Source organism: Amborella trichopoda, chromosome 11 (genome assembly GCF_054954075.1).
Source record: "Amborella trichopoda isolate Santa Cruz 75 chromosome 11, AtrichopodaSantaCruz75HAP2 v2.0, whole genome shotgun sequence".
Taxonomy (NCBI): domain Eukaryota; kingdom Viridiplantae; phylum Streptophyta; class Magnoliopsida; order Amborellales; family Amborellaceae; genus Amborella; species Amborella trichopoda.
The window spans coordinates 12,367,609-12,392,699 of NC_142346.1; the positions used below are offsets into that span (position 1 = coordinate 12,367,609).

The 25,091-nt window shown below is 34.8% G+C and overlaps 1 protein-coding gene across 5 annotated transcripts in view; it reads right to left on the reverse strand.

The window, feature by feature from the left end:
- Window positions 1-24,620, reverse strand: part of SWC2 (DNA binding protein SWC2) — a 37,558-nt gene extending 12,938 nt beyond the window's left edge. The window contains exons 1-10 of one of the 5 annotated variants that reach the window (XM_020662744.2): window positions 24,432-24,620; window positions 23,953-24,135; window positions 22,996-23,126; window positions 22,136-22,205; window positions 21,875-21,946; window positions 21,656-21,702; window positions 21,248-21,500; window positions 20,776-20,851; window positions 20,496-20,615; window positions 19,805-19,873 (exon numbers count right to left, since the gene is read on the reverse strand). In XM_020662744.2, the coding sequence (XP_020518403.1) occupies window positions 19,805-19,873; window positions 20,496-20,615; window positions 20,776-20,851; window positions 21,248-21,500; window positions 21,656-21,702; window positions 21,875-21,946; window positions 22,136-22,205; window positions 22,996-23,072 (784 nt within the window). In that variant the 5' untranslated portion in view covers window positions 23,073-23,126; window positions 23,953-24,135; window positions 24,432-24,620. Of the gene's footprint in view, window positions 1-19,804; window positions 19,874-20,495; window positions 20,616-20,775; window positions 20,852-21,247; window positions 21,501-21,655; window positions 21,703-21,874; window positions 21,947-22,135; window positions 22,206-22,995; window positions 23,127-23,945 lie in introns of all 5 variants that reach the window. The other 4 variants (XM_088851821.1, XM_088851819.1, XM_011622352.3 and 1 more) reach the window with 4 other exon arrangements.
- Between the last annotated feature and the right edge of the window lie 471 nt (window positions 24,621-25,091).

Consider the following 25,091-nt stretch of genomic DNA (forward strand, 5'->3'; position numbering starts at 1 on the left):
ATATCTCCTTTCTTATCTGTCTAATTATTTAATATTCAATATACAAATCTTATCTTTCTAAGGATGAATTGTAAAGCAGCTAAAGACATCCTCCAGAAAGACGTGAAAAATCTCGTGTCCAAATAAATTTTTGCACGATGCTAAGGTATCCTTTCCGCTTTTGAATTTACTATTGAACATATTAATGGTCAAAATAATTATTTGCCTGACTTCTTGACTCGAGAATTTCTGCAGGGAGGACAAAAGAGGCAAGCAACACCAAAGACAGACAATAAAGATAGTTCCTAGTCCAGGCTCATCCCTGGCATCCCCATCAACACCAAAATCCTTAATAAGAAAACAAATACAGGATACTGACATATCCCCCTCTCAAAATCCAATATGCACTCAAACTCCTAGTGCAGAATGAATATACTTAGAAACAACATATATTCCATTGCTGGTCATTGAAAATGAGCATCAGTCCAAACATCGACTGAAATAGCCGCCTTATATCTCAGGCAACATATGCATCCAAATAATGGGGATAGATGCAGGGAATGCTACGAATGTATCTTAATAGAAACAGAATCAGTTTTTATAGTGCATCATTCCAAGAACAATGATAGTGAAATAACCTACTTCAAATTTCAAATCAAAAGGGTTCTCACCTACAAAGAATGGGGACTGGATCCCTTAAAACCAAGGGTTATCAACGCAAAAGGATTTAAAATCAAATCCTACCATTATTATGAATATATGAAGGCTTGAGATGAAGTCTCCGAGTACCAAAATACAAAAAATTCTCACAGTTGGTACATTCAGTTTAAAATAACTAACCCAAATGAGTTCCCAAACTGGTTTAAAAATTGGTTCTCCATATGAGGATCCACAGACCAGATACTTCCAACGGAACTCCAAATTTCTCAGAGAAAATTCTCTGATTTCAATAAAAAAAGTTTAAAAAGAGACTCATATATTTTATGGCCCTATAACAAATCCCTAGGATTTTAAAATGGGAGTACCTAATCTCATCAGACGACATGGATATATATGATTATATCCCAGAGTTCCACAGACAAATCTCCATTAAATGGTGGGATAGCTACAAAAACGACTACTTAAATCCCAGCAAAATCAAAATGAAGTACATATCATCTCCACCACCTCAAAAAATGGATATTTCAGAATATGTGGCACTTCTGCAACAACAAAACCCAACCATGACTAAAGAAGAGCTTAAACTTAAGCCCTGGCAAGCTCTAGAAGTTAATGATGAAACCATGTCTACTTCCACCCAAAGCGATGAACCTGAAGATTTTACCCCAATGAATGGTGATGATTGTGCCAGCATCCAAGTTCCTTCAGCCTGAAGAAATGAAGGGGGGGGGAGGATCACCGACAACCGACAAACTGTAGCAAGTCACCATCACCGACAACCGACAAATTGTAGCAAGTCACCATCACCGACAGTCGACAAACTGTAGCAGGTCACCGTCAACCTTATTGTGCGGATTCCAAAGCATTTCAAGTCCGTCTATTCTAAAGTCTATAAAAGGAAGAAGAAGGGAAAGGAGGAGGCATCCTGGAGTTTCCGAGTCTTTTAGCCTCTCTGCTCTCAGCCTCTCTGTGCTATGCAACCTTTCTCTACAACTTCTCTAGTTTCTGCAATCTCTCTAATTATTTCTCTGCAGCCTCTCTGTTCTATGCAACCTTTCTCTGCAATTTCTCTGGTTTCTGCAATCTCTCTGATTATTTCTCTACAACCTCTCTGTTCTCTGTTTATTGTAAGTTCTTTACTCCTCTGTATATCTGGTGGCGTCTCAAGCCACCTAGTTTAGTGAGTGTAAAAGTATTATGTGTGATTGTTTTTGGGACGACGTTCCTGCTTACATCCCGGAACAATTAAAGCTTTTCACTAGCTTCTGTATTTGCCAAATGTAAGTATGTTTTATATTTGAATTGTTAGTATAACATTGTTTCTTCTATTATAAGATTGTTATATTATCTGGCTATTATCCGTTGGTCTGTCTATTTATTGTTTTTATTCGCTTTATGGTATCAGAGCCTGTTTTTATGAGCTTTATGGTATCTGAAAAAATGTTGAAGGGGGGGGGAGGATCACCGACAACCGAAAAACTGTAGCAAGTCACCATCACCGACAACCAACAAACTGGAGCAAGTCACCATCACCGACAGTCGACAAACTGTAACAGGTCACCATCCCCAACCACCAGGTCACCATCAACCTTACTGTGCGGACTCCAAAGCATTTCAAGTCCGTCTATTCTAAAGTCTATAAAAGGAAGAAGAAGGGAAGGGAGGAGGCATCTTGGAGTTTCCGAGTCTCTTAGCCTCTCTACTCTTAGCCTCTATGCTCTCAGCCTCTCTACTGTCAGCCTCTCTGTTCTATGCAACCATTCTCTGCAACTTCTCTGGTTTCTACAATCTCTCTGATTATTTCTCTGCAACCTCTCTGTTCTATGCAACCTCTCTGTTATCTGTTTATTGTAAGTTCTTTACTCTTCTATATATCTGGTAGTGTCTCAAACCACCTAGATTATTGAGTGTAAAGTATTATGTGTGATTGTTTTTGGGACGAGGTTCCTGCTTACATCCCGGAACAAATAAAGCTTTTCATCAGCTTCTGTATTTGCTAAATGTAAGTTTGTTTGATATTTGAATCGTTAGTATAACACTGTTTCTGCTATTATAAGATTGCTATTATCCGTTGGTCTGTCTATTTATTGTTTTAGTGCTTTTGTGCGCTTTATGGTATCAGAGCCAAGTTACTTTTACAGTGGTATAACTGTAGTACCAGTAGAAAACTGGACTATTATATAGGATTTTGAAACAGTTTGCAGTAGTAACTTCAAAGTCGTTGTGACCCAAAGATCACTAAGGCCAAGGAAGAGCCAGAAAAGTGTAGGGACTGTTTCCGATTGACTCAAATTATGATGGCAAACTTTATCAGAACTCTATCTAATAGGTCGGCTACTACTAGTAATGCATTACGTGTTAATAACTATGAAGAAGTAATAATAGATAATATAGAAAAACAAATTCAAAACTGGAACATACCTAAGGTACCTGTTCCGATATCTATAATAAAAGAACGTTTGAATTTAAAACTCGTTTTTCCATCAAAACTATAGAACAAAGTATTTCTGTCATGAAAACCCAGGATAAATTCCAACTACTTTCCCCAAGAATGATTGAGGACCATAAAAGGAAAGAATATAAATATTTCCGGGATGTAAGCAGGAACCTCGTCCCAAAAACAATCACACATAATACTTTTACACTCACTAACTTAGGTGGCTGGAGACACCACCAGATATACAGAGGAGTAAAGAACTTACAATAAACAGAGAACAGAGATAGGTTGTAAAGAACAGAGAGGTTGAAGAGAACAAAGAGGTTGCATAGAACAGAGAGGTTGCAGAGAAATAATCAGAGAGATTGCATAAACCAGAGAAGTTGCAGAGAAAGGTTGAATAGAACAGGGAGGTTGCAGAGAAATAATCAGAGAGATTGCAGAAACCAGAGAAGCTATAGAGAAAGGTTGCATAGAACAGAGAGGCTAAGAACAGAGAGGCTGAGAGCAGAGAGGCCGAGAGCAGAGAGGTTGAGAGCGGAGAGGCTAAGAGCAGAGAGGTTGAGAGCAGAGAGGTTGAGAGTAGAGAGGCTAAGAGACTCGGAAACTCCAGGATGCCTCCTCCCTTCCCTTCTTCTTCCTTTTATAGACTTTAGAATAGACGGACTTGAAATGCTTTGGAGTCCGCATAGTAAGGTTGATGGTGACCTGCTACAGTTTGTCGACTGTTGGTGATGGTGACTTGCTACAGTTTGTCGATTGTTGGTGATGGAGACTTGCTACAGTTTGTCGGTTGTCGGTGATCCTCCCCCCCCCCTTTCGTTTCTTCAGGCTGAAGGAAATTGGATGCCGGCACAATCATCACCATTCATTGGGGTAAAATCTTCAGGTTCATCGCTTTGGGTGGAAGTAGACATGGTTTCATCATTCACTTCTAGAGCTTGCCAGAGCTTCAGTTTAAGCTCTTCTTTAGTCATGGTTGGGTTTTGTTGTTGCAGAAGTGCCACATATTATGAAATATCCATTTTTTGAGGTGGTGGAAATGATATGTACTTCATTTTGATTTTGTTGGGATTTATGGAATCGTTTTTGTAGCTATCCCACCATTTAATGGAGATTTGTCTGTGTAACTCTGGGATATAATCATATCTATCCATGTCGTCTGATGAGATTAGATACTCCCATTTTAAAATCCTAGGGATTTGATATAGGGCCATAAAATATATGTGAAAGTTTCTTTTTATACATTTTTTATTGAAATCAGAGAATTTTCTCTGAGAAATTTGGAGTTCTGTTGGATGTATCTGGTCTGTGGATCCCCCTATATGGAGAACCAGCTTTTAAACCAGTTTGGGAAATCATTTGGGTCAGTTATTTTAAACTGAATGTACCAACTGTGAGAATTTTTTGTATTTTAGTATGCGAAGACTTCATCCCAAGCTTTCATATATTCATAATAATGGTAGGATTTGATTTTAAATCCTTTTGCTTTGATAACCCTTGGTTTTAAGGGATCCAGTCTCCATTCTTTGTAGGTGATAACCCTTTTGATTTGAAATTTGGAGTAGGCTATTTCACTATCATTGTTCCTGGAATGATGCACTATAAAAACTGATTCTGTTTCTATTAAGATACAATCGTACCACTCCCTGCATCTATCCCCATTATTTGGATGCATATGTTGCCTGAGATATAAGGCGGCTATTTCAGTCGGATGTTTGGACTGATGCTCATTTTCAATGACCAGCAATGGAATATATGTTGTTTTTAAGTATATTGTTTTTGCACTAGCAGTTTAGGTGCATATTGGATTTTGAGAGGGAATATGTCAATATCCTATATTTGTTTTCTTATTAAGGATTTTGGTGTTGATGGGGATGCTAGGGATGAGCCTGGACTAGGAACTATCTCCATTATCTGTCTTTGGTGTTGCTTGCCCTGTTGTCCTCCCTGCAGAAATTCTCGAGTCAAGAAGTCAAGCAAATAATTATTTTGACCATTAATATGTTCAATAGTAAATTCAAAAGCGGAAAGGATACCTTGCCATCGTGCAAAAATTTGTTTGGACACAAGATTTTTCACGTCTTTCTGGAGGATGTCTTTAGCTGCTTTACAATCCGTCCTTAGCAAGAATGATTGATTGAGTAGATCACTTTGGAATTTAGTAATGATGTGGACTATTGCAAGTATCTCCTTTTTTACAGTTGAGTAATTTTGTTGAGCAGGATTCCAGGTTTTAGAAGTACACCGGACCAAGTGCTCATGATTATTTACCTTTTGTTTTAGTATAACACCAAACCCTTGTTCTGAAGCATCTGTTTCAACTATTTTGAATGCTGTAGGACAAGATAGGGCCAGGCATGGTAATTCTTTAGCTTTCATTTTGATCTTTTTTTACAGCTTTAGTATTTTCATCTGTCCATGCTGGAGGGTTCTTCTTTAGTCTTTGAAATAGGAGTTTTGCATCGAGTGCTAAATCTTTATAAAAATCTGAAATATAATTTAGGCAACCAAGAAATCTTTGTAATTCAGTTTTGCTTAAAATTATATCTGGGAATTTAGACGCAAATTCAATTGCCCTGTCAATGGGGACAATTCTTCCTTGGAAAATATTGTCTCCTAGAAATATAATTTTTGTTTGGCAAAGATTTATTTTTCTTGCAGAGACCACTAGGCCAACATTTTTTATTGCTTTGATAAATGCACTTAAATGTTTCCAATGCTACTCAATTGATTATGAGAAAACAAGTACATCATCAATATAAACCATCATAAATTTAGTATAGGGATTAAAGAGTTCATTTATAATATTTTGGAACGCAGAGGGTGCAATTTTTAACCTAAATGGCATAACATTCCATTCAAATTGTCCAAACGGGACATTAAAAGCAGTTTTGTATGTCTTCTTCGGAAATTTGGATTTGCCAATAACCTGATTTGAGATCAAATTTTGAAAATACACAAGCATTGACAAGGCTATCCAAAAGATCCCTTTTGTTCGGGATTGGGTGTCTAATCCATCTCAAGACTTTGTTGAGTGGTTTGTAATTTATAACCAGTCATGGAGTTCCTCTTTCAATTTCTGAGGCCTTTTCTACGTAAAAAACAGAGTAGCTCTATGGTGACGAGCTTTTCCTGATAAGCCTTTTTTTTAATAATTCTTTTATTTCTTTTTTGCAAATTTCAAGTAACCTATTATTCATTTGAATAGGTCTTGCTTTAGTAGGAATTTTGCTTTCCCTGAAGTCTGATTCATAAGGTAATTTTACTACGTGTTGTTTTCTATTCCAAAAGGCATTAGGGATTTCCGCACAGATATCTTTTTCCATATTTGTTTTTAAGGATTTGATTTTATTTTGTGTTTCTGGAAGAGACAATTTTTCTTCTATATTTTTATATTTTATTTCTTCTTTTAGATGGTACAAAAAATTTTCCTTGGAAGAAATCGTGTCTCTAATTTTGTTAATCTCATGGACTCTAGGCTTTTCAATAAAGGTAAATTTTACCTTATGCCCTTCTATGCTAGCTTCTATCCCTGTATCATCTATTTTTATAGGGTAAAGCATATTAAAAAATGGAGTCCCTAAGATAACAGGCTGGCTTAAACCTTTCACCATTATGAATGGAAAGTTGAAACAAGCACCATTATTACAAACTACAGTATCTGTTAATTTGTAGTTTATAAGCATTTTACTGCTGTCTACCGTATTAAGGATTTGAGTAGTTTTGCTAAAATATTTAGTTGGTACTAATCCTTTGTTGATACAGTTTAGATCTCCACCTGAGTCTATTAAAGAAGTGGTTTGGAAGCTGTATTCTTTTTGTACCACGATTTTAATATTGGTAAAACCATTTTTGAGTTATAATTCTATCTACTAAGATTACATATTTGCAAGTTTGAACCTTTTCTATTATATTCATACCAGTTTGGTTTTGGAAGGGTATCTTCGGCTTCTAGTGGTAAGTGGATATTATGCTCAGTGATTAATTGATCAAATTCTTCTTCTATATTTTCTTATTCAGTTGCTTCTCGGATTGGATCATGAGCTAGTTCTAAAGTCTGAACCCTTAATTTTAAAGCAATCAATTCATTCCTGACTTCGTTAATTTCATATTTCAGTTCAGAAATTGAAGGTTCTTTTTCTTTATGGGTTTTATTTTGTACTCTTTTCAGGATATCATCAAAGCTATAGTCTTCTTTTGTAGGGACAAGAAAAGAGTTGGGTTTTCTTGATGGGGTTTTTGACAGATTGATATATTTTACTAAGGCTTCTTTCTTAGCCTCAGGGTCTATTATTTTGTCAATAAGGTCTATAATTAAATCTTCTTCTTTTGTAAGGGTATTGATATTCAATCCATTCATGTCAATTATTGCTTTATAATAGTTACATTGGAAATTATCCTTTTCTTTTTCTAGGTCATTCTCATAGTCAGAATCTGAATCGGAGCTATTGAAAATGATATCCTCATCATTGATTTCTCCAATTAGCATTTTTTCTCCTGACTCAGAAGTGTCTGAGCTTTCATTTTCAATTTGGAGTGTCTCAAATAATTGTTTTTTGATATGATCATCTAATTCTAAAGAACCTGCATTTGTTTTTATAATGGCCAATCTTGCCACAGTTATAACAAACAGGGATTTTTCTTTTTCCCTTGTATTTAAAAGATGGTTTGTCTTTTAAAATTTTTTTGGAGAATTTATCTTTTATTTTTTGGTAAGGTCTGAACTTCCTTCTTTTGATTATCTCATGTTTTCTTTTGAGAAAAGGCTTGGAAGAAGGTAAAGTATTGAATCCAAATTGTTCACAAAAATCTCCTAGCTCTTTCCTCCCCGTTATTCTTTGTTTTTCTAACTGTCTCCTAAGTTTTAAGTCTGTGCACAGAGCCAGACGCTCAACACAAATTTCTGCAGATAACCCACCTAAGGAATACAAAGAATAAGGAATAAGTCCCCCATGTTTGTTTTTTAGTCTGGTTTTTACCTTTTCTACAAAGAGATGTGGTAAACCAGCTATGAATTTCTCTTTCCAATGATCTGATTTGCTATCTTCCCTTGACAGTAGTCGGGAGAAGAATACATCTTTGTATCATTTATAATGAGAGAGGGTTGGACACCTAAAGTTAAATAATAAATCCTCAGATCTTGCTGCCAACAGAGCAGTACTTCCTACAAAATGGAGGGTTATAATATAGATTAATGTATTTACTGCATCACCCTCTTGTACTATATTGTCTTGGCCATCTTCTTTTTTTACTATCCATTGTTTTGTAGCATTTAATATCCGATTTTTTGAGTCTTCATCCATATTAAAATCCCACCAACTTCTTAGCCAACCCATGAATCCACAAATTATTGCTTTGGCTTTCTCGTGGTCTTGATTTCCACTTGCCTTGCAGGCGGTGGCATACATAGTCATGTGTTTCATGAGATCTAGGATTTGACTTTTTGCCATACCAATATTCCAATTTACTATGGATTTTCCCGAGTAAGAAACTGAGGTTGATATCAAATCTTCTTTTATCTGCAGATCTACTGGGGTAGGTCTGGGATAGTACATTCGAGTTTGCAATACTGGTCTCACCTTTTTGCCATAATCAATCCTATTGATTTCCAAGCTTTCAGTTTTAAAAGCTTTTTCCATTTGTTCAATCACTTCATCAGGTGCCTTTTCTAGGACCTGAACATCTCCCTTTTGGGTTTTAGAGGATTGAGCCTTATCATTAATATTCAATTTTTTCAATCTTTTGACTAGTTCATCTATTAGTTCACTATTCTCCTCTTTTTTCTTTATCCCTTGCAAGCTGAATTTTCCTGTTTCAATAGTTGGAGGAGGTTTAAATAGGACAACTTCTTTCTTCTTATCCAAACTTCTGGGTTTAGGACTTGGTTTTAATTTATTTATGGCATTCTCTATTCGGGTGGTTTGTTTTCCTATTGTTTGGAGGAAAATGTTCGTATAATTATTTTGTTCGATAATATGTGGTATTTATCAAGATTGTTCATACTTTGATCACCTTCTTTGGGTCCTAATTTTAGGGGTGAAGCTCTAATTTCAATTGTTTCCCCTAATCTTTCACCTGTAAGTATTAGACTAGTCTCAGGAGGATGAATGGACTCAATTATTTCTCCCTTGGAAGTCTGAAATGTCTGAAAGAATTTTTCTACCAAATTTATTTCAAATTTTGGAATTTTGATGTTATAATCTTTTGCTATATATTTTAACCATTTGAAAAACATGACCGTCGCCTAACGTTTTATCATAAATCTATTAAATTTATAATGAAAGGCATCTCTCAGAGGTTCTTTAAATTCTTTAAAAAACCATTCTCTTATTAATTTATTTTCTTCAGAGTAAAAGTCCTTTTTCATCCATTCTTTGTCCATTACAAATTCTTTCTTTTGTATAACATTAATATCAAAGTCTAGATCTGAAGGAGTTGGTTCCTGTTCTTCTAGTTCAGAAGAAGCAGGGGTTCAACTCTATAGACTGGTTGTTGCACCTGATTAGAAGTTCTATTTAGTCTTGCGATGATAGTCCTTCTATGGGAAGATAGTCGCTCATGTTCTGATTGTGGAATTGAAGATGTAGAACTTCTGGGAGGATCCTGGATACTAGGTTCAGCTATTCTTAGTGTGGTCCTTCTTGAGGATGGAAAACTGATTTCAATCTTTCCATCTGAATATTCTATTATTTGTTCAGGGTCTTTGTTTTCCGGAATCTTGATTTGGGATTCCGTTCGCAAAGACCATCTTTCAGGTCATTTTACCTGGGACCATGCTATAGACTTTGGTATGACAAGGTTTGATTTTTCCATGTTTGTTTGGAAAAATATTGTTTGACCCTTTGAATCCATTTGTCTAGCATTTGGACATAAGATATTCATTACCTTATAACATATTCGGTAGACAAAAGCTAAGTTTTGTGTGCCTGGGTCTATGTTGAAACCTTGAGTTTTAAGATTTCACGTTATATATATATAATTTATGATACTTGTAATTTTTCAGGTAGTATCTGTCTTACTGATCCCCATAATAGGAACCAACTTTTAAACCAATTTGGGAATTCTGCTGTTTCAGTTCTTTTAAACTGTACGTACCAGCAGCATGTATGTTTAGTATATTAGTATGCAAATACTTCATCTCATGCCTTAATATATTCGAAATAATGATAGGATTTAATTTTAAATCCTTTGGTATTCAATACCCTTGGTTTTAAAGGGTTGAGACCCCAGTCTCTATAAGAAATGATTTTATGTATCTGAAATTTTGAATATGCTATTTCCGAGTCATTGTTTCTATAATGGTGTACTACTGACACCGACCCGGTTTCCATTAATATTCTTTCATACTATTCTCTACATCTATCTCCCATATTTGGATGTAGACAGTGGCGTAAGTATAAAGCTGCTATTTTAATAGGGTCTTTTTCCGTGTCCTCATTTTCTATTATGATCAGCGGTATATATGCTATTTCGAGAAATGAAGTTCTATTTTGGCTTGGATTATCAGTGCTCAAAGGGGATTGTTGGGGAGATATTTCAATCTCCTGAGCTTGCTTTCTTATTAAAGCATTTGGGGTATATAAGGGAGCCAAGGTTTTTCCTGAGCTGGAACTATTTGGAGTCAGGAATTTTCTTGAGCTGGAACCTTTTGAAGCCAGGTACTTTCCTGAGCTGGGACTATTTGTTTTTCTTGGGCTAAGGACTATGCCCATGGTTGATGTTGGCTACCCCTTCCCTCCCTGTAAAATTCTCGAGTCAAGAAGTCAGAAAGACGGTTATCTTTTCCTTGAATATGTTCAACATCGAAATCAAAAGAAGATAGAATTCCCTACCATCTGACAAAAATTTGTTTTGCGACGAGGTTTTTTACATCTTTTTCTAAAATGTCTTTGGCGGATTTGCAATCAGTTCGGATAAGAAATTTTTTGTTAAGCAAATCACTTTGAAATTTTGTCACACAATGGATTATTGCTAAAACTTCTTTTTTGACATTAGAATATTTCTGTTGAGCTGGGTTCCAAGCTTTAGATGTAAAGTGTATAAGTTGCTCATCATCTTGGATTTTTTGATTAAGAATTCCTCTTAACCCAAGTTCAGAGGCATCTGTCTCAATTATTTTGAAAGCTGTAAGATCAGAAAGGGCTAAACAGGGTAATTCTTTGGCCTTAAGTTTTAATTTTTTAACTGCCATGGTGTGTTCATGAGTCCAATCTGGAGGGTTTCTTTTTTAACTTTTGGAATAAAGGTTTAGCATCCAGAGCCAAATCTTTATAAAAATTTGAGATGTAATATAGACAACATAGAAATCTTTATAATTCTTTTTTATCTTTAATGATATCAGGAAATTTGAAAGCAAATTCGATTTGAAAGCAAATTCGATTGCCCTGTCAATAGGGATTATTCTTCCTTGAAAAATATTGTGTCCAATAAACCTTATTTTAGTTTGAAAAAGGTTTATTTTCTTGGTTGAAACAACTAAACGTTCACTCTTTATGGCTTTATAAAAGATATTCAAATGTTTTTCAGAATAAACAAGAGCATCGTCAATGTAAACAATAATAAATCCGGAACAATAATTGAAAATATCGTTCATAATAATCTGAAATTTTGAAGGGGCATTTTTTAACCCGAAAGGCATCACATTCCATTCATAATGACCAAAAAAGGCATTAAATGTTGTTGTATACCTATCTTTTTCTTTTATTTGGATTTGCCAATACCCTGATTTCAAATCAAATTTTTAAAAAATACAGGCATTGACAAGGCTGTCTAAAAGATCCTTTTTATTGAGAATAGGATAATGGATCCACCTCAGTGTTTTGTTTAAAAGCTTATAATTTATGACAAGACGAGGAGCTCCTCTTTCAATTTTTGAAGTTTTTTCCACATAAAAAGCTGCACAGCTCAAGGGTGAAGAACTTTTCCTAATAAGGTTCTTATCAAGAAGTTCTTGTATCTTAGTTTTACAAATTTCTAGGAGCCTACTATTCATTTGTATAGGTCTGGCTTTAGTAGGAATTTTTTGTTCATTAAAGCCAGGTTCATAAAGGAGTTCTACAATATGTTGCTTTCTATTCCAAAAGGCATTAGAAATGTCAGCACAAACTTTTCTTTCTAACATTTTTTTAAAATTATTGATTTTACCTTGTATTTGAGGTAAAGTTAATTTTAAATTAATAATCTTATGTTTTACTTCTTCTTTTAGATAGAAGAGGAATTTCTCTTTAATAGAGATTTTATTTTTAATGTTATTTATTTCATGGACCTTGGGTTTATCAATGAAGTCAAATTTTACTTCATGCCCCTCAATATCAGCTTTTATCCCAGTATTATCAATTTTGATAGAATAAAGCATATTTAAGAAAGGAGTTCCAAGAATAACAGGTTGGCTTAAACCTTTGACAATTATAAAAGAAAATTTAAAACATGCACCATTGTTGCATACTGCTGCATCAGACAGTTTGTAATTTATTATCATTTTACTACCATCAACAGTATTTAGCACTTGCGTTGTTTTGCTAAAATATTTGGTTGGAACTAAACCTTCATTTATGCAATTTAGATCTGGTCCTGAATCTATAAGAGCAGTGGTCTGAAAAGTGTATTCTTTTCACACCACTATTTTTACAGTGGTAAACCATCTTTGGGTTATCACTTAATACATGAGGTTAAAATATTTATAATCATGTAACTTTTTAAGCATATTACAATTATTTGAAGTTTGGGGGCCATTTATTACTTTTGGGAGTGTATCTTCAATTTTGGGTGGTAAAAGATTGTGATTATAATCATGTATTGGATCATTAAATTCTGCTTCAGCATTCTCATTACCACTTACTTCTTTAGTGGCTGCCATTTCTAGAATTTGAACTCTGGTTTTAGAGTAATAAGTTCATTTCGAACTTCATTTATTAGATCAGGAATTGTAGGTTCTTTGTGGACTTGAGTTTTATTTTGAACTCTTTTTGGGATATCTGTAAAACTTATAATCTTCTCTAGTAGGGGCAAGAGAAGGTTTGGAAGAACTAGAGGATTCCTTGGCCATATTGATTCTCTTTTAGCTTCGGGATCACTTATTTCATCAATTAAATCAATGATAAGATTTTCTTCTTTTATGAGTGCATTTAAGAAATCACAATGCCAATCTATATTAGTCTTTTCTTCAAAATCTGTTTCAGAGTCTGAGCATGAAAAAATTAAATCTTCATCGTTTATTTCTCTGATAAGGAAATCTTCATCAGAGTCAGAAGATTCATCAGACTCATCCCTTTTAATTAATAAGATATCGAATAACTGCTTTGTGATCTCAGGTCTATTTTAAGAGCATTTATTTTCTTTTTTACTCTACATTTATTTTTATAATGTCTTACTTTCCCACAGTTGTAACAAACTGGTATCTTTCTTTTCCCCTTTTGTTTAAAAGAGTGATCATGTAAGAATTTTTTAGGAAAAGTATTTTTCTTTTCTCTCTTATAATTAGTCTTAGATTTTCTAGCGTCTCTACATTTTTGTTTGAGTAGGCTTGAAAGTTGGTAAAGTATTAAACCCAAATTGCTCACAAAAGTCTCCTAATTCCTTTTTCCCCATCATCCTCCGCATTTCTAATTCCCTTCAATTTAATGTCAGTGCACAATGCAAGACCTTCAGAACAGATTTTTGCTGAGAGTTCTCCAAGGGTATATAAAGAATAGGGAATAATCCCTCCATGCTTATTTTTTAATCGTATCTCAACTTTTCAGCAAATAGATTAGGAAGTCCAGTAATGAATTTTTTTTCCAATGATCGGCTTTACTATCCTCCCTAGATAGTAGTCTAGAGTAAAATACATCTTTATACCATTTGAAATGTGAGAGTTGGGCAACGTAAGTTTGAGAGTAAATCTTCAGATCCAGCAGATAAGAGGGTCGTACTTCCCACAAAATGAAGTGTAATGGTATAAATTAGAGTGTTTACTGCATCTCCCTCGGTCACCAAATTTTCTAGGACCTGTCCTGGTCCAACCTCAATTTTTATATTATATTGTTTAATAGCATTCAAAATTTGATCTTTGGCTTCTCCATCCATGTGGAAGTCCTACCATCCTCTACATATATTGGCTCTAGAAATTTTGTAGTATTGATTCCTACTTCCTTTACATGCGGTGGCATACATGCTTATATGTTTCATAAGATCAAGAATCTGATTTTCAGACATCCCATCTATATTCCAATTTACTATGGACTTTCCTGAATAGGAAACTGAACTGGCAATTAGGTCTTCCTCTATCTGAAGATCTACAGGAGTTGGCCTAAGGTAGTACATTCTGGTTAGTGCAACCGGCTTAGTTTTTCTCCCATAATCTATTCTATTAATTTATAAGCTTTCTGATTTAAAAGCTTTTTCTATTTCAGATATCTCTAGATTTGAAAAACTTTTAGCTTCTGGGAGGACTTGTACATCACTATATTTTCCTTTTATATCTAAGTTTTCGAGTCATTAGACCAATTCATTTACTAATTCTTTATTATCCTCTTTCTTTTTTATTCTCTGTAGGTTGAATTTTCCTGCAGCAATACTAGGCGGTGGTTTGAATAAAAGTGCCCCCTTTTCTTTTTTCTTCTCCTGGTATTGATGCTTTATTGTGTTTAGGACATTTTCCATCCTATTAGTTTGTTTTCTTATGGTCTTTAAGAAGAGATTTGTATAATTATTCTGCTCTATTACGTAGGGTTTTAGCCATCTGGTTCTCAGAATCTTTTGGTCCAATTTTGATAGGTAAGGCTTTTATTTCTTGTTTTTCTCCTATCAACTGTAAGCTAGTTTCAGGAGGATGGATAACTTCAATGCTTTCTCCTCTATCTTCGTGAAAAGTATTTTCGACAGTATTAACCTGGGCATTTACCTGGAATTTTGGGTATTTTATTCCTTCTTTTTTAAGTATATACCTTAGCCATTTGAAAAATTTTACATTTGTTTTATGTTGTAACATGAATTTATTAAATTTTATATGAAAATTTTATTTTTATCTTTCATTAAATTCTGGAAGGAACCATTCTCGTATTTGTTTATTTTCATCAGAGAGAAAATCCCTTTTAACCCATTCTTTATCTATGGTAAAGTCATCTTGAGTTTGGATTGTCAGAATTTCAAAATCAAATTCGGACATAGTAGGTTCTTCTTGCTCAGTTTGGAAAGAGCTGGGAGTATTCACAGTATAGACAGGGTGTTGAACCTGGTTCTCTGTTTTCCTTAAACTTTCAAGAATAATTCTATCATTATGAGCCCTTTCATAATTAGACAGAGGTATAGAAGAAGTTGAACTTCTAGGAGGAATTCTAGAAGGAATTCTCATAACCACATTCGAAAAGGCAGTATTTGAAATACTTATCCTTGTTCTTCTGGAGGATGGAAATTGGATTTCTATTTCTCCATTAGGATATTCTACAATTTGTTCTGGCTCAGTATTTTCAGGAGTTGGTAAACGGGTCTCAGATTGCAGAGACCAATTTTCAAGTAAATTTATCTGTTTCCAATATATGGATTTTGGTCCCATGGATGGTCCTACCAAATTTCTGAAGATAATTTGGATCGGTGGGATTATATTCCAGAACTACAACAGCGGATTTCAATTAAATGGTGGGATGCCTACAAAAATGATTCTCTGGAGCCAGAGAAAATTTATATGAAGGCCATTCCAAATTTTGCGCCACATTCTGACATAGGATTCTCTGCATACATTTCACTAATGCAACAAAAGAATCCAACTCTTTCAAAAGCCGATATTAGAAAAAGACTAGTCTTTGCCCTTGAAGAAGATGGAAGTTCAAAAAACACCCACCTTATCAGAAAATGATGACCCTCCAAATGGAGACGACTGTGCGGGAATATTTTGCCCAGTAGATTGAAAAAAGGAACAGGGGCGGGACGACTTCAGACTCTCTAGGACACGTGTCCCCAGAGAAAACAAAAAAGCTCTACAGGAAAAATAAATTATTGCCGATAAGACACTGTAGAAGAATCTTTTGCTTTTTCTTCTTAAAACACATCTTTACTGTTACTTTGTCGGTGCGTTACTTTTCTTTTAAAGCGCATCTTTTACCTTTACTTTTACTTTGTCAGTGTGAATCTTATCTTTGTTGGTGCGGATTTAAAAACGTTTGAAGTCCGCCCTCCCTCTTCTAAAAAAGGGAACTCAAACTAAAGGAAAAGACACATTCGGATAGAAAAGTTGCAAAGCTTACTGCAATAAGTCTTCTTAAGAGTCTTAGGTTGAGTGCTTTGTAAGAGTGTGTTGTGTGCTTTGTAAGAGCGTGCTTCTCTATACATCTTCTGGTTATCTATTATCACGACTACTATCCATGTAAGTGCCTGACCCTAGCTCTCTGTTTCTATATATGAATTCCATGTTTTTTGTCTATTACTCTCTTTTATATTACTCTCTTTTATTATTGTCTACTATCTTTGTATCCACTTCCGCTACTTTTATATTACTCTCTTTGGGTCTTTGAGACCCGTTTACCAACTCCAGAAAATACTGAGCCAGAACAAATTGTAGAATATCCTAATGGAGAAATAGAAATCCAATTTCCATCCTCCAGAAGAACAAGGATACGTATTTCAAATATTGTCTTTTCGAATATGGTTCCGAGAATTCCTCCTAGAAGTTCAACTTCTTCTATACCTCAGTATAATTATGCAAGGGCTCATAATGATAGAATTATTCTTGAAAGTTTAAGTAAAACAGAGAACCAGGTTCAACACCCAGTCTATTCTGTGAATACTCCTAGCTCTTCCCAAACTGAGCAAGAAGAACATACTATGACTGAATTCGATTTTGAAATTCTGACAATCCAAACTCAAGATGACTTTACCATAGATAAAGAATGGGTTAAAAAACAAAATTTCTCTGATGAAAATCAACAAATAAGAGAATGGTTCCTTCAAGAATTTAATGAAAGATTAAAATAAATTTTTACTATAAAATTTAATAAATTCATGTTACAACATAAAACAAATGTAAAATTTTTCAAATGGTTAAGGTATATACTTAAAAAAGAAGGAATAAAATACCCTGAATTCCAGGTAAATACCCAGGTTAATACTGTCCAAAATACTTTTCAAACTTTTCACACAGTTAAAAGAGAAAGCATTGAAGCTATCCACCCTCCTAAAACTAGCTTACAGTTGAAAGGAGAAAAATAAGAAATAAAAGCCTCACCTTTCAAAATTGGACCAAACAATTCTGAAAGCCAGATGGCTAAAATTGAAGCTATACCCCACATAATAGACCAGAATAATTATACAAATCACTTCCTACAGACCATAGGAAAACAAACTAATAGGATAGAAAATGTCCTAAACACAATAAAACCTCAACACCAGGAGAAGAAAAAAGAAAAAGAAAAGGGGGCAGTTTTATTCAAACCACTGCCTAGTATTGCGGCAGGAAAATTCAACCTACAGGGAATAAAAAAGAAAGAGGATAATAAAGAATTAGTAAATGAATTGGTCAAACGACTCGAAAAATTAGATATAAAAGGAAAATCTGGTGATGTACAAGTCCTCCACGAAGATAAAAGTTTTTCAAATCTAGAGATATCTTAAATAGCAAAAGCTTTTAAATCAGAAAGCTTAGAAATTAATAGAATAGATTATGGGAGAAAAACTAAGCTGGTTGCACCAACCAGAATGTACTACCCTAGGTCAACTCCTTTAGATCTTTAGATAGAGGAAGACCTAATTGCCAGTTCAGTTTCCTATTCAAGAAGGTCCATAGTAAATTGGAATATAGATGGGATATCTGAAAATCAGATTTTTGATCTTATGAAACATATGACCATGTATGCCACTGCATGTAAAGCAAGTGGGAATTAATACCATGAAATTGCTAAAACCATTATATGTGGATTTACCGGATGGCTTAGAGGATGGTGGGATTTCCGCATGAATGACGAAGCCAAGATCAAATTCTGAATGCTATTAAACAATATAATATAAAAACTGAGGTCGGACCCTGACAGGTCCTAGAAAATTTGATGACCGAGGGAGATGCAGTAAACACCCTAATTTATACCATTACACTTCATTTTGTGGGAAGTACGACCCTCTTATCTGCTAGATCTGAAGATTTACTCTCAAACTTACGTTGCCCAACTCTCTCACATTTCAAATGATATAAAGTTGTATATATATATATATATATATATATATATATATATATATATATCTTGTGTAATATATATGCCTTTGAGTGGAGTGAAACTTAGGTACTTCATAATATAAATGCCTTTTGTCTTCTAGTGAAAACTTCAAAAATGTCATTCTGAAAATGACAAAAAATATCCTTTGCCTTTGAGTGCAAATGCCAACAATACCCTTTCTAATATGTAATCATAGACTAAAGATAGGGACAACTAAAGTGTTTTTAAAGGTTCACAACCCTTTATAAATGTAAGACATAGAATTTCCTGGTGTTAACAATAGAACCTCCCCTCCCCCACACACGCACACATGCATACACCCATATTTCCATATTCTCCCATCAATTTGACCATCCAAATAAGATTTACTTGACCCATTGGTGGTCTTAAACATGCTAGATGAACCAATCTTGTCTAAAGTCTAAACCAGGTCAGATTCAGCAATTCGAAACAGTGGCCATTGCGGTCCCATTGACCCCCGTTATGGGCCAATGGCTATTAAATAGGTGGACCGGCCAGTCCAACTTTTGGATCGGCTACTTTAGCGATTTTTGCTCTCTCTCTCTCTCTCTCCCCCCCCCCCCCCTCCCCCTCAAAAAAAAAAAACAAAAAAAGAAACTCCATTTTTTTTCATAAAATTTTAATGACTTCCAAGGAAGATTCCTGCCATTTCAAGCCCCCAATAAGTTCATTACACTCTTTTCTTAACTAGTTTGTCTTATATTTAAAAATAAAAAAGTTAAGATTTTTAGGGTTTTTGTTAGAAATATTATTTTCCAAATTAACGCAATAGGTTGTTTCCTCTATTTGTTTTGTTTTAGTAAGTTTGTTGTTGTAGGTTTTCTATTTTTTGACAGCTTATATGTGTTTTTGTAAATAAATAAAGTTTTTTCAGTCGTTTGTTTTCATTTACTTTTCCTTTTCTAAAAATAAAAAAATAAAAATTCTTTAACACTTAAATGGAACTATAAAAGATGTTTATAGGTAAAAGTTCTCAATTTTGTTTTATGAAATTATCCTTATTTTTCTATAGTTTTTCTTAGTTTTCCATATTTTCTCTTTTTCGATTTTTTTGTATTTTTCCTATATGTGTATATATTAATTTTTATAACCAATGAACTAATTTTGAAGCTTTAAATTTTATAATTAGAGATAAAATAAATTTCCAGGCCATCACAAAGATTTCGAATATTGAAACATCTTTCAACACTATTTCAAGGTGCACCTTACTTTGATCGTTTAGGGCCTCAACCTTATACAAACCACACCCAACAAATAATTATGATCTAGAAAGCTTTTAATAAGTCTAGATTTCTCTATGCCATGGATCTTGGGGAGTAACAAATATACGGCGCAAATGCAAATCCTAATATACATACCCAAGAAAAAGTAATCACATGTGTTGTTTCCCAGGTAACGTTATCATGTAGAATGTTCATAAAAAACATAAGACTTGCAAGTTCATACAGTTTGCCATATTGACCACCATTCCTAAAAATTAAATTTCCTTAGGGAGCATAAAGTTGCAGTTTGTCAGGTCACTTACATGAGGCAGGTGTTGTAGCTATTGCTGATTCAAACGTTGCACCGTTGTTAAACTCTAAAAATGTTTTACCTGGATAAGACAGTCAAGAGGAACACAAAATCAATGTGGGTAGCAAACCACTACCATGAAAGATGGAACTCCAGGACCAGCTGTCAAAAATTAAGAGAAAATATAAACATGATTGTATTGTACAGATACAAAGGCAAGGCATCCACCACCGTTCTCAGATGGACAAAGGAGATGAACCATAGTTCAGCTTTTGTCCATCATTTCCTTGCTACAGTTTAATCTGTACTCAGCCTTGAGAATGGACATGCAGATGTGCAGCCTGGGCATTGAATAGCATATGCGTCATAAGTATGCGACATTTTTTCCATTTAAGAAACAATGGTGCACTGTCTACTGTATAAATTTTGAAGTATGGAATAGATAAGCATAATAAAATTGGGTGCAATAAACAAGCAGTATTGCACTGAATCCCATCAGATATTTGAAATTAAGGGCCACTGTGCAAGAATAGCATTAGAATATGTGACCTCCTAAGAAATCCCTGTAACACAACCCATACAAACCTACCAAACAGAAGAAAGGAAGCAGAATGCACTTTTTCATGTTTATTTAGGGATTCCTATTCATGACTTTTTGAAAATTTTCTATCTGCAATTAGAAATAGCCAAGGAAATAAACTTGCCATTTCTTGATAGAAATCGTATTTGGGGACCATTATAAACTGCTTTATGAACAACTGCTCTTTTCTTAACTTCTTCTTCTCTCGCTAAAACCCGCTCCAAATTCCTCAAATTCACAATTTCTGTGATGGGTCATGTCATGTGAATGCAAACTGTAAGTATTCCAGCAGCCAAAATAACTTCACCAAGAAATACTGTAGGTAGAAAGGGAGACCAACAATCGAGAAAACCACATGATTGTTAGTCCCCTACACATAATAACGAAGCCTGCAAATCAGGAACCTGTTTGGGCTGCTTCTAGAAGCATCTCCTCTTGAGTCATTCGCTTCTCCTCTCCCTCCTTTTTTCTTTTCACTGGCTGCAAGAAATACACAAGATGATCAAGCCAAGCATATAAAAAAATCTATGGATTCATATGCACTTCAGTTAGACATAAACATAATAGAGATGGGTACTCAAAAAAAATCCATTTTCCCTGTAAATAAATCACATATCAATAAGTTTGCAAAATGAGGGAATCTTTGATCAGATACAATATCTTAAAATAAAAATATTTTTTTATAACAAAAGAAATGTTAAAGAATGAGAAATAAAAGTGAATTGTAAGCAAGAAAGAAACTAAGATGTGTCTCTGTGTGTGCACAATCGATTCCAAAACTTTGCAACACAACAATACACAATTGTTGGTGTGAAACAAGTGCATTTGTACACACACACATACACATCTCCATATGGTTTCATAACCAGAACTAACCCTCATGGTTGCTTGTAAGGCTGCCTTTATTGCATCTCTCTCTGCCTGTCTAACAATGACTGAAGTTCTAGTAGACTTTCTCACTGCTCTTTCACCCTCTAAATCATCAGGGATGTCCTGATGTTCAAGTTGCATAGGTTCTGGTGTCTCAGAAGAGTTTTCAGCCTTTGGGATAGCCGCTAAAACCTTCTTTTTGCTTTTTTTCTTTACTGCTTTCTTTCCAGGAAATATCAACTTTTTCTTAACCCTCTCCCTGCAGAAAATTCAAGTGCTCAATACCAATCAGAACCTAAGGGAAACAATCAAACGAAAAGAAACATGAAAAATACAATCAAACCGAAATTGATAAAAAAAGATTGCCATGACTAAAACCAGCAAATGCAGAAGATTGGGGAAAGAGATTCAAACCTTTCATCACCATCATTTTTGGCCTCCTCATCATCAGGCTCGGGTTCCTAAATGTAACATAATTTCTCATGAGCCAAGAAAAATTGAGCATTACAAATTCAAGGTAATCAGTGGAAGATATCTCAACGATTAATAAACAGTTCAAACAAGTAAAAAATGGTCATATAAGATGTAAAATGCCATAAACTTCCTTATCGTATAAAACAGCAGAATACTCACATCTTCATCGAAATCACTATCAAACTCATCAGCCACCTCTGCTTCTTCTTCATATTCAGCATCAAGTTCTTCCTACAAGAAGCATTAAGATGCATGAAAAAATAAAATAAAAACTAATAATTAAATGAATATTTGCATAGGATCATACAAACTGAAGCATTAGAGCCAAAATGTGCAAGCAATCAAGTACCCTCCAATAGAATACCTTTTGAAGTTAAATCATAGGATAACATCTATTTATTCCATTTCCATATTGCCCACCTCTTTTAAAGCATCTTGATTCCAAAACAGCTCATCCTCCTCTATTTCCTCATCAAGTAACTTGGACATCCTAACAAATGTACACATTCTTACGTCAATCTGATTAGTAGGAATGAATATAAAGGCACACACATGATAGACATTACAATGATAATGCTCAGCCAAGTTAATTATGGTTGCTTGCCTTCATAAACTCTGTTTCTTACGTAAATAACAAATTATCTTGAGGGGTTTGAAATACTAAAGTCTATTTCAAGTCAAAGCCTTTTCTAAAATCTTAAAGAGTATTAACATAACAGTTGCTTGTTAGGGGTATAATATCTAGCATTAAAAAGAGTCATAAACCCTAACCAAAAGCCAGTTTCATAGATATATTCATATAAACATAAATTGATAAACTTTCACATATGCATATAGACATTATATATAAAATAATTAACATTATATCTGAAAAATTAAAAATATATGTACAATTAATGCAGAATGACAGTACAAGATTATATTGAAACGAATATTTTAAGAAATTTCATTTAACGAATATACATAGTTACCACTGTTCAAAGATTAACGCATATAGAAACCGAAAATACAGGTGCAATTTTTGAACTATTGCAAAAGAAAAGAAAAAAAAAAAAATAACGAATGGGATTCGTTTATTTGGGGTTTTAAAGTTTATGAATCAATAAATTGGTGTTAGTTGTTGCCATTACGGAGCCAGATTTAGACAAAAAATTTATCTGCTGGGTGAGATCAAAAGCTACTCCATTGGTTAACTGAAACCCAAACTGATCGAACTATTTTTTTCCCAAAAATTAAGAGAAAAAATAGATGCAAAAGAGAGAAAGAGAAGAGAGAGTTACCTTCTGCCTCGAGTTTTTCTTGCGGATCGAGGAAGAAGCATCACCTCTTGTTCTGCAGAAGAAGCCATTGGGTCCATGTGATCTTTGTGTCTCTCTCTAATACCAGAGCCTTCACTTTTTAACTTCTCCTGCTGAAAAATGTATGGAAAAAGAGAGTTATAATGGTTAGTTCCCACTCTTCTAAGGTGGGTTTGATAACTTTCCGTGCAGTTTCCCTGGAATTCTCCCTGCTGCTGACTTTCCTAGATTATGGGATAAAGTGAATTGGTAGCCTGAAAGCGATTATGGGATAGAGTGAATGGGTAGCCTGAAATCTGTGAACCCTGTTTGATATACTATAGTGATGCTACTTTCTCCTGTTTGGTAATGTTGATGTTGGGAAAGCACGAAACTGACTGTTTTAACCGTTCATTACTTATTTCCATGATTTGCTACGTGCAATGTATGTTTTTGAATAAGATTTTCTTGCTAGTACCTATCTAATGCATTTCTTACAATGTATGGTTAAGATTGAAATTTAATCTATTACAAAAGAAATTTAATCTTAGAAGTATCACAGATAATTTTATTACAAGAACAACATCAATAAATTGTATAGCTAAATATACTAATCCCAAAACTCTGAACGCTTGGTATACAAGCATAACACAGAATTGTGCGCACAGTATAATTTGTATTAATAAAGAGTAAATTTCATAACCAGAACATGAGAAATCAACACGCCACAACATCTAAAGAAGAAACTAAACTGAAAAGATACACCTGCCTTTAACAAAACAACATATATCTCCAAGAACAAATAAACGTTCAACAGCTCCATTAACTCAGAGCCAAATAAAAATTTTAATCGCTCACCAAGGCATGTAAGCCCCCCAGAGGGAAAAGAAATGACAAAAACGAAGGCACATAATTCATGTAATAAAAAAATTAGACCAAATTTAGAATACTACCCCGTACCAGTGCACCCCATTCAAGCCGTGAGGATTCTAAGCCAGAGTTCCTGCAGTTTGCTTCGTCGTCTATTAACCCCGTGAAAAAACCAATCAGCGTTCTGACGAGACCTCAATCTTCTCCTCAAAGTGCCCCACACTTCTTGGGGCAACAAAACAAGAATCAATCCCAGAGAGAGAAGAGGCCACGCTGCAAAAGATTTGCTTGGAATTGGGTCAAGCAATTCATCAGCAGATGGAATAAAGGCCTGGCTTCATTCTTCTCCTCAAAATACCCCTCATTTCTAAACAACAATCAGTCCTAGAGAGAGGTAACATTGCAAAATATTTGCTTGGAATCGGGTCAAGCAATTTATCAGCAAAGGGAACAAGGTAAAAAATCAGCAAAATTCGAGACACAAGAGAGAGAGAGAGTCCTGTGTTTGTATCAAAATTGAATCACTGAGAGAAGGAAAATGAAGGATTAGAACGGAACTGTGTATATACCTTCATCTTGCATAAGCAGATGCGAGGAAGACGAGAGAGAGAACAAATTAGGAGAGATGCAGAGAGAGAGCAGAGGGGGAGAGGAACTGAGAGAGAGTGCCTGGTTGAGGGCTAGAGCGAGCAGGGAGGAAGGAACATTGGTCGGCGAGCGCGGGAAGAGAACCAGAGTTTTGCCCGTCAACTTTACCTAGCGAAATACTGTTTGTTTTCGAGAATAAGTGGGTATCGACTTTTCGCGTTTTTGTTACTGTTCTCAAACTTGAGAAACCCACAGTATCCGTTACCTGTATTTGTTCATTGATCGACGTCCATCAAAAGTTAATTATTAGAAACTCGTTTACGTTTGGTCAGTGTTTAAAAAAACGGGCAGTTTGATTCGGGAATCGGCACAGGCCTTGCAGATTTCGACATTTTATACGAAATCATTCGATTTTAGAGAGAATCGGGCGATTCTATACAGTAAATCGTCGATTCACTGAATCCCATGAAGAACACGGCTGCACAGTGTTCTTCATGGGTTTCTTCAAAGTTTATCTTTTTTTGTCATTTTTTTTCTTTTTTTTACCATGTGATCGAATATTCAGACTTTATGCAGCTTTTTTCAGCCTTTTCATGCATTACATGGTAGAAAAATTTCATGTGTTTTGAATCATGAAAGTT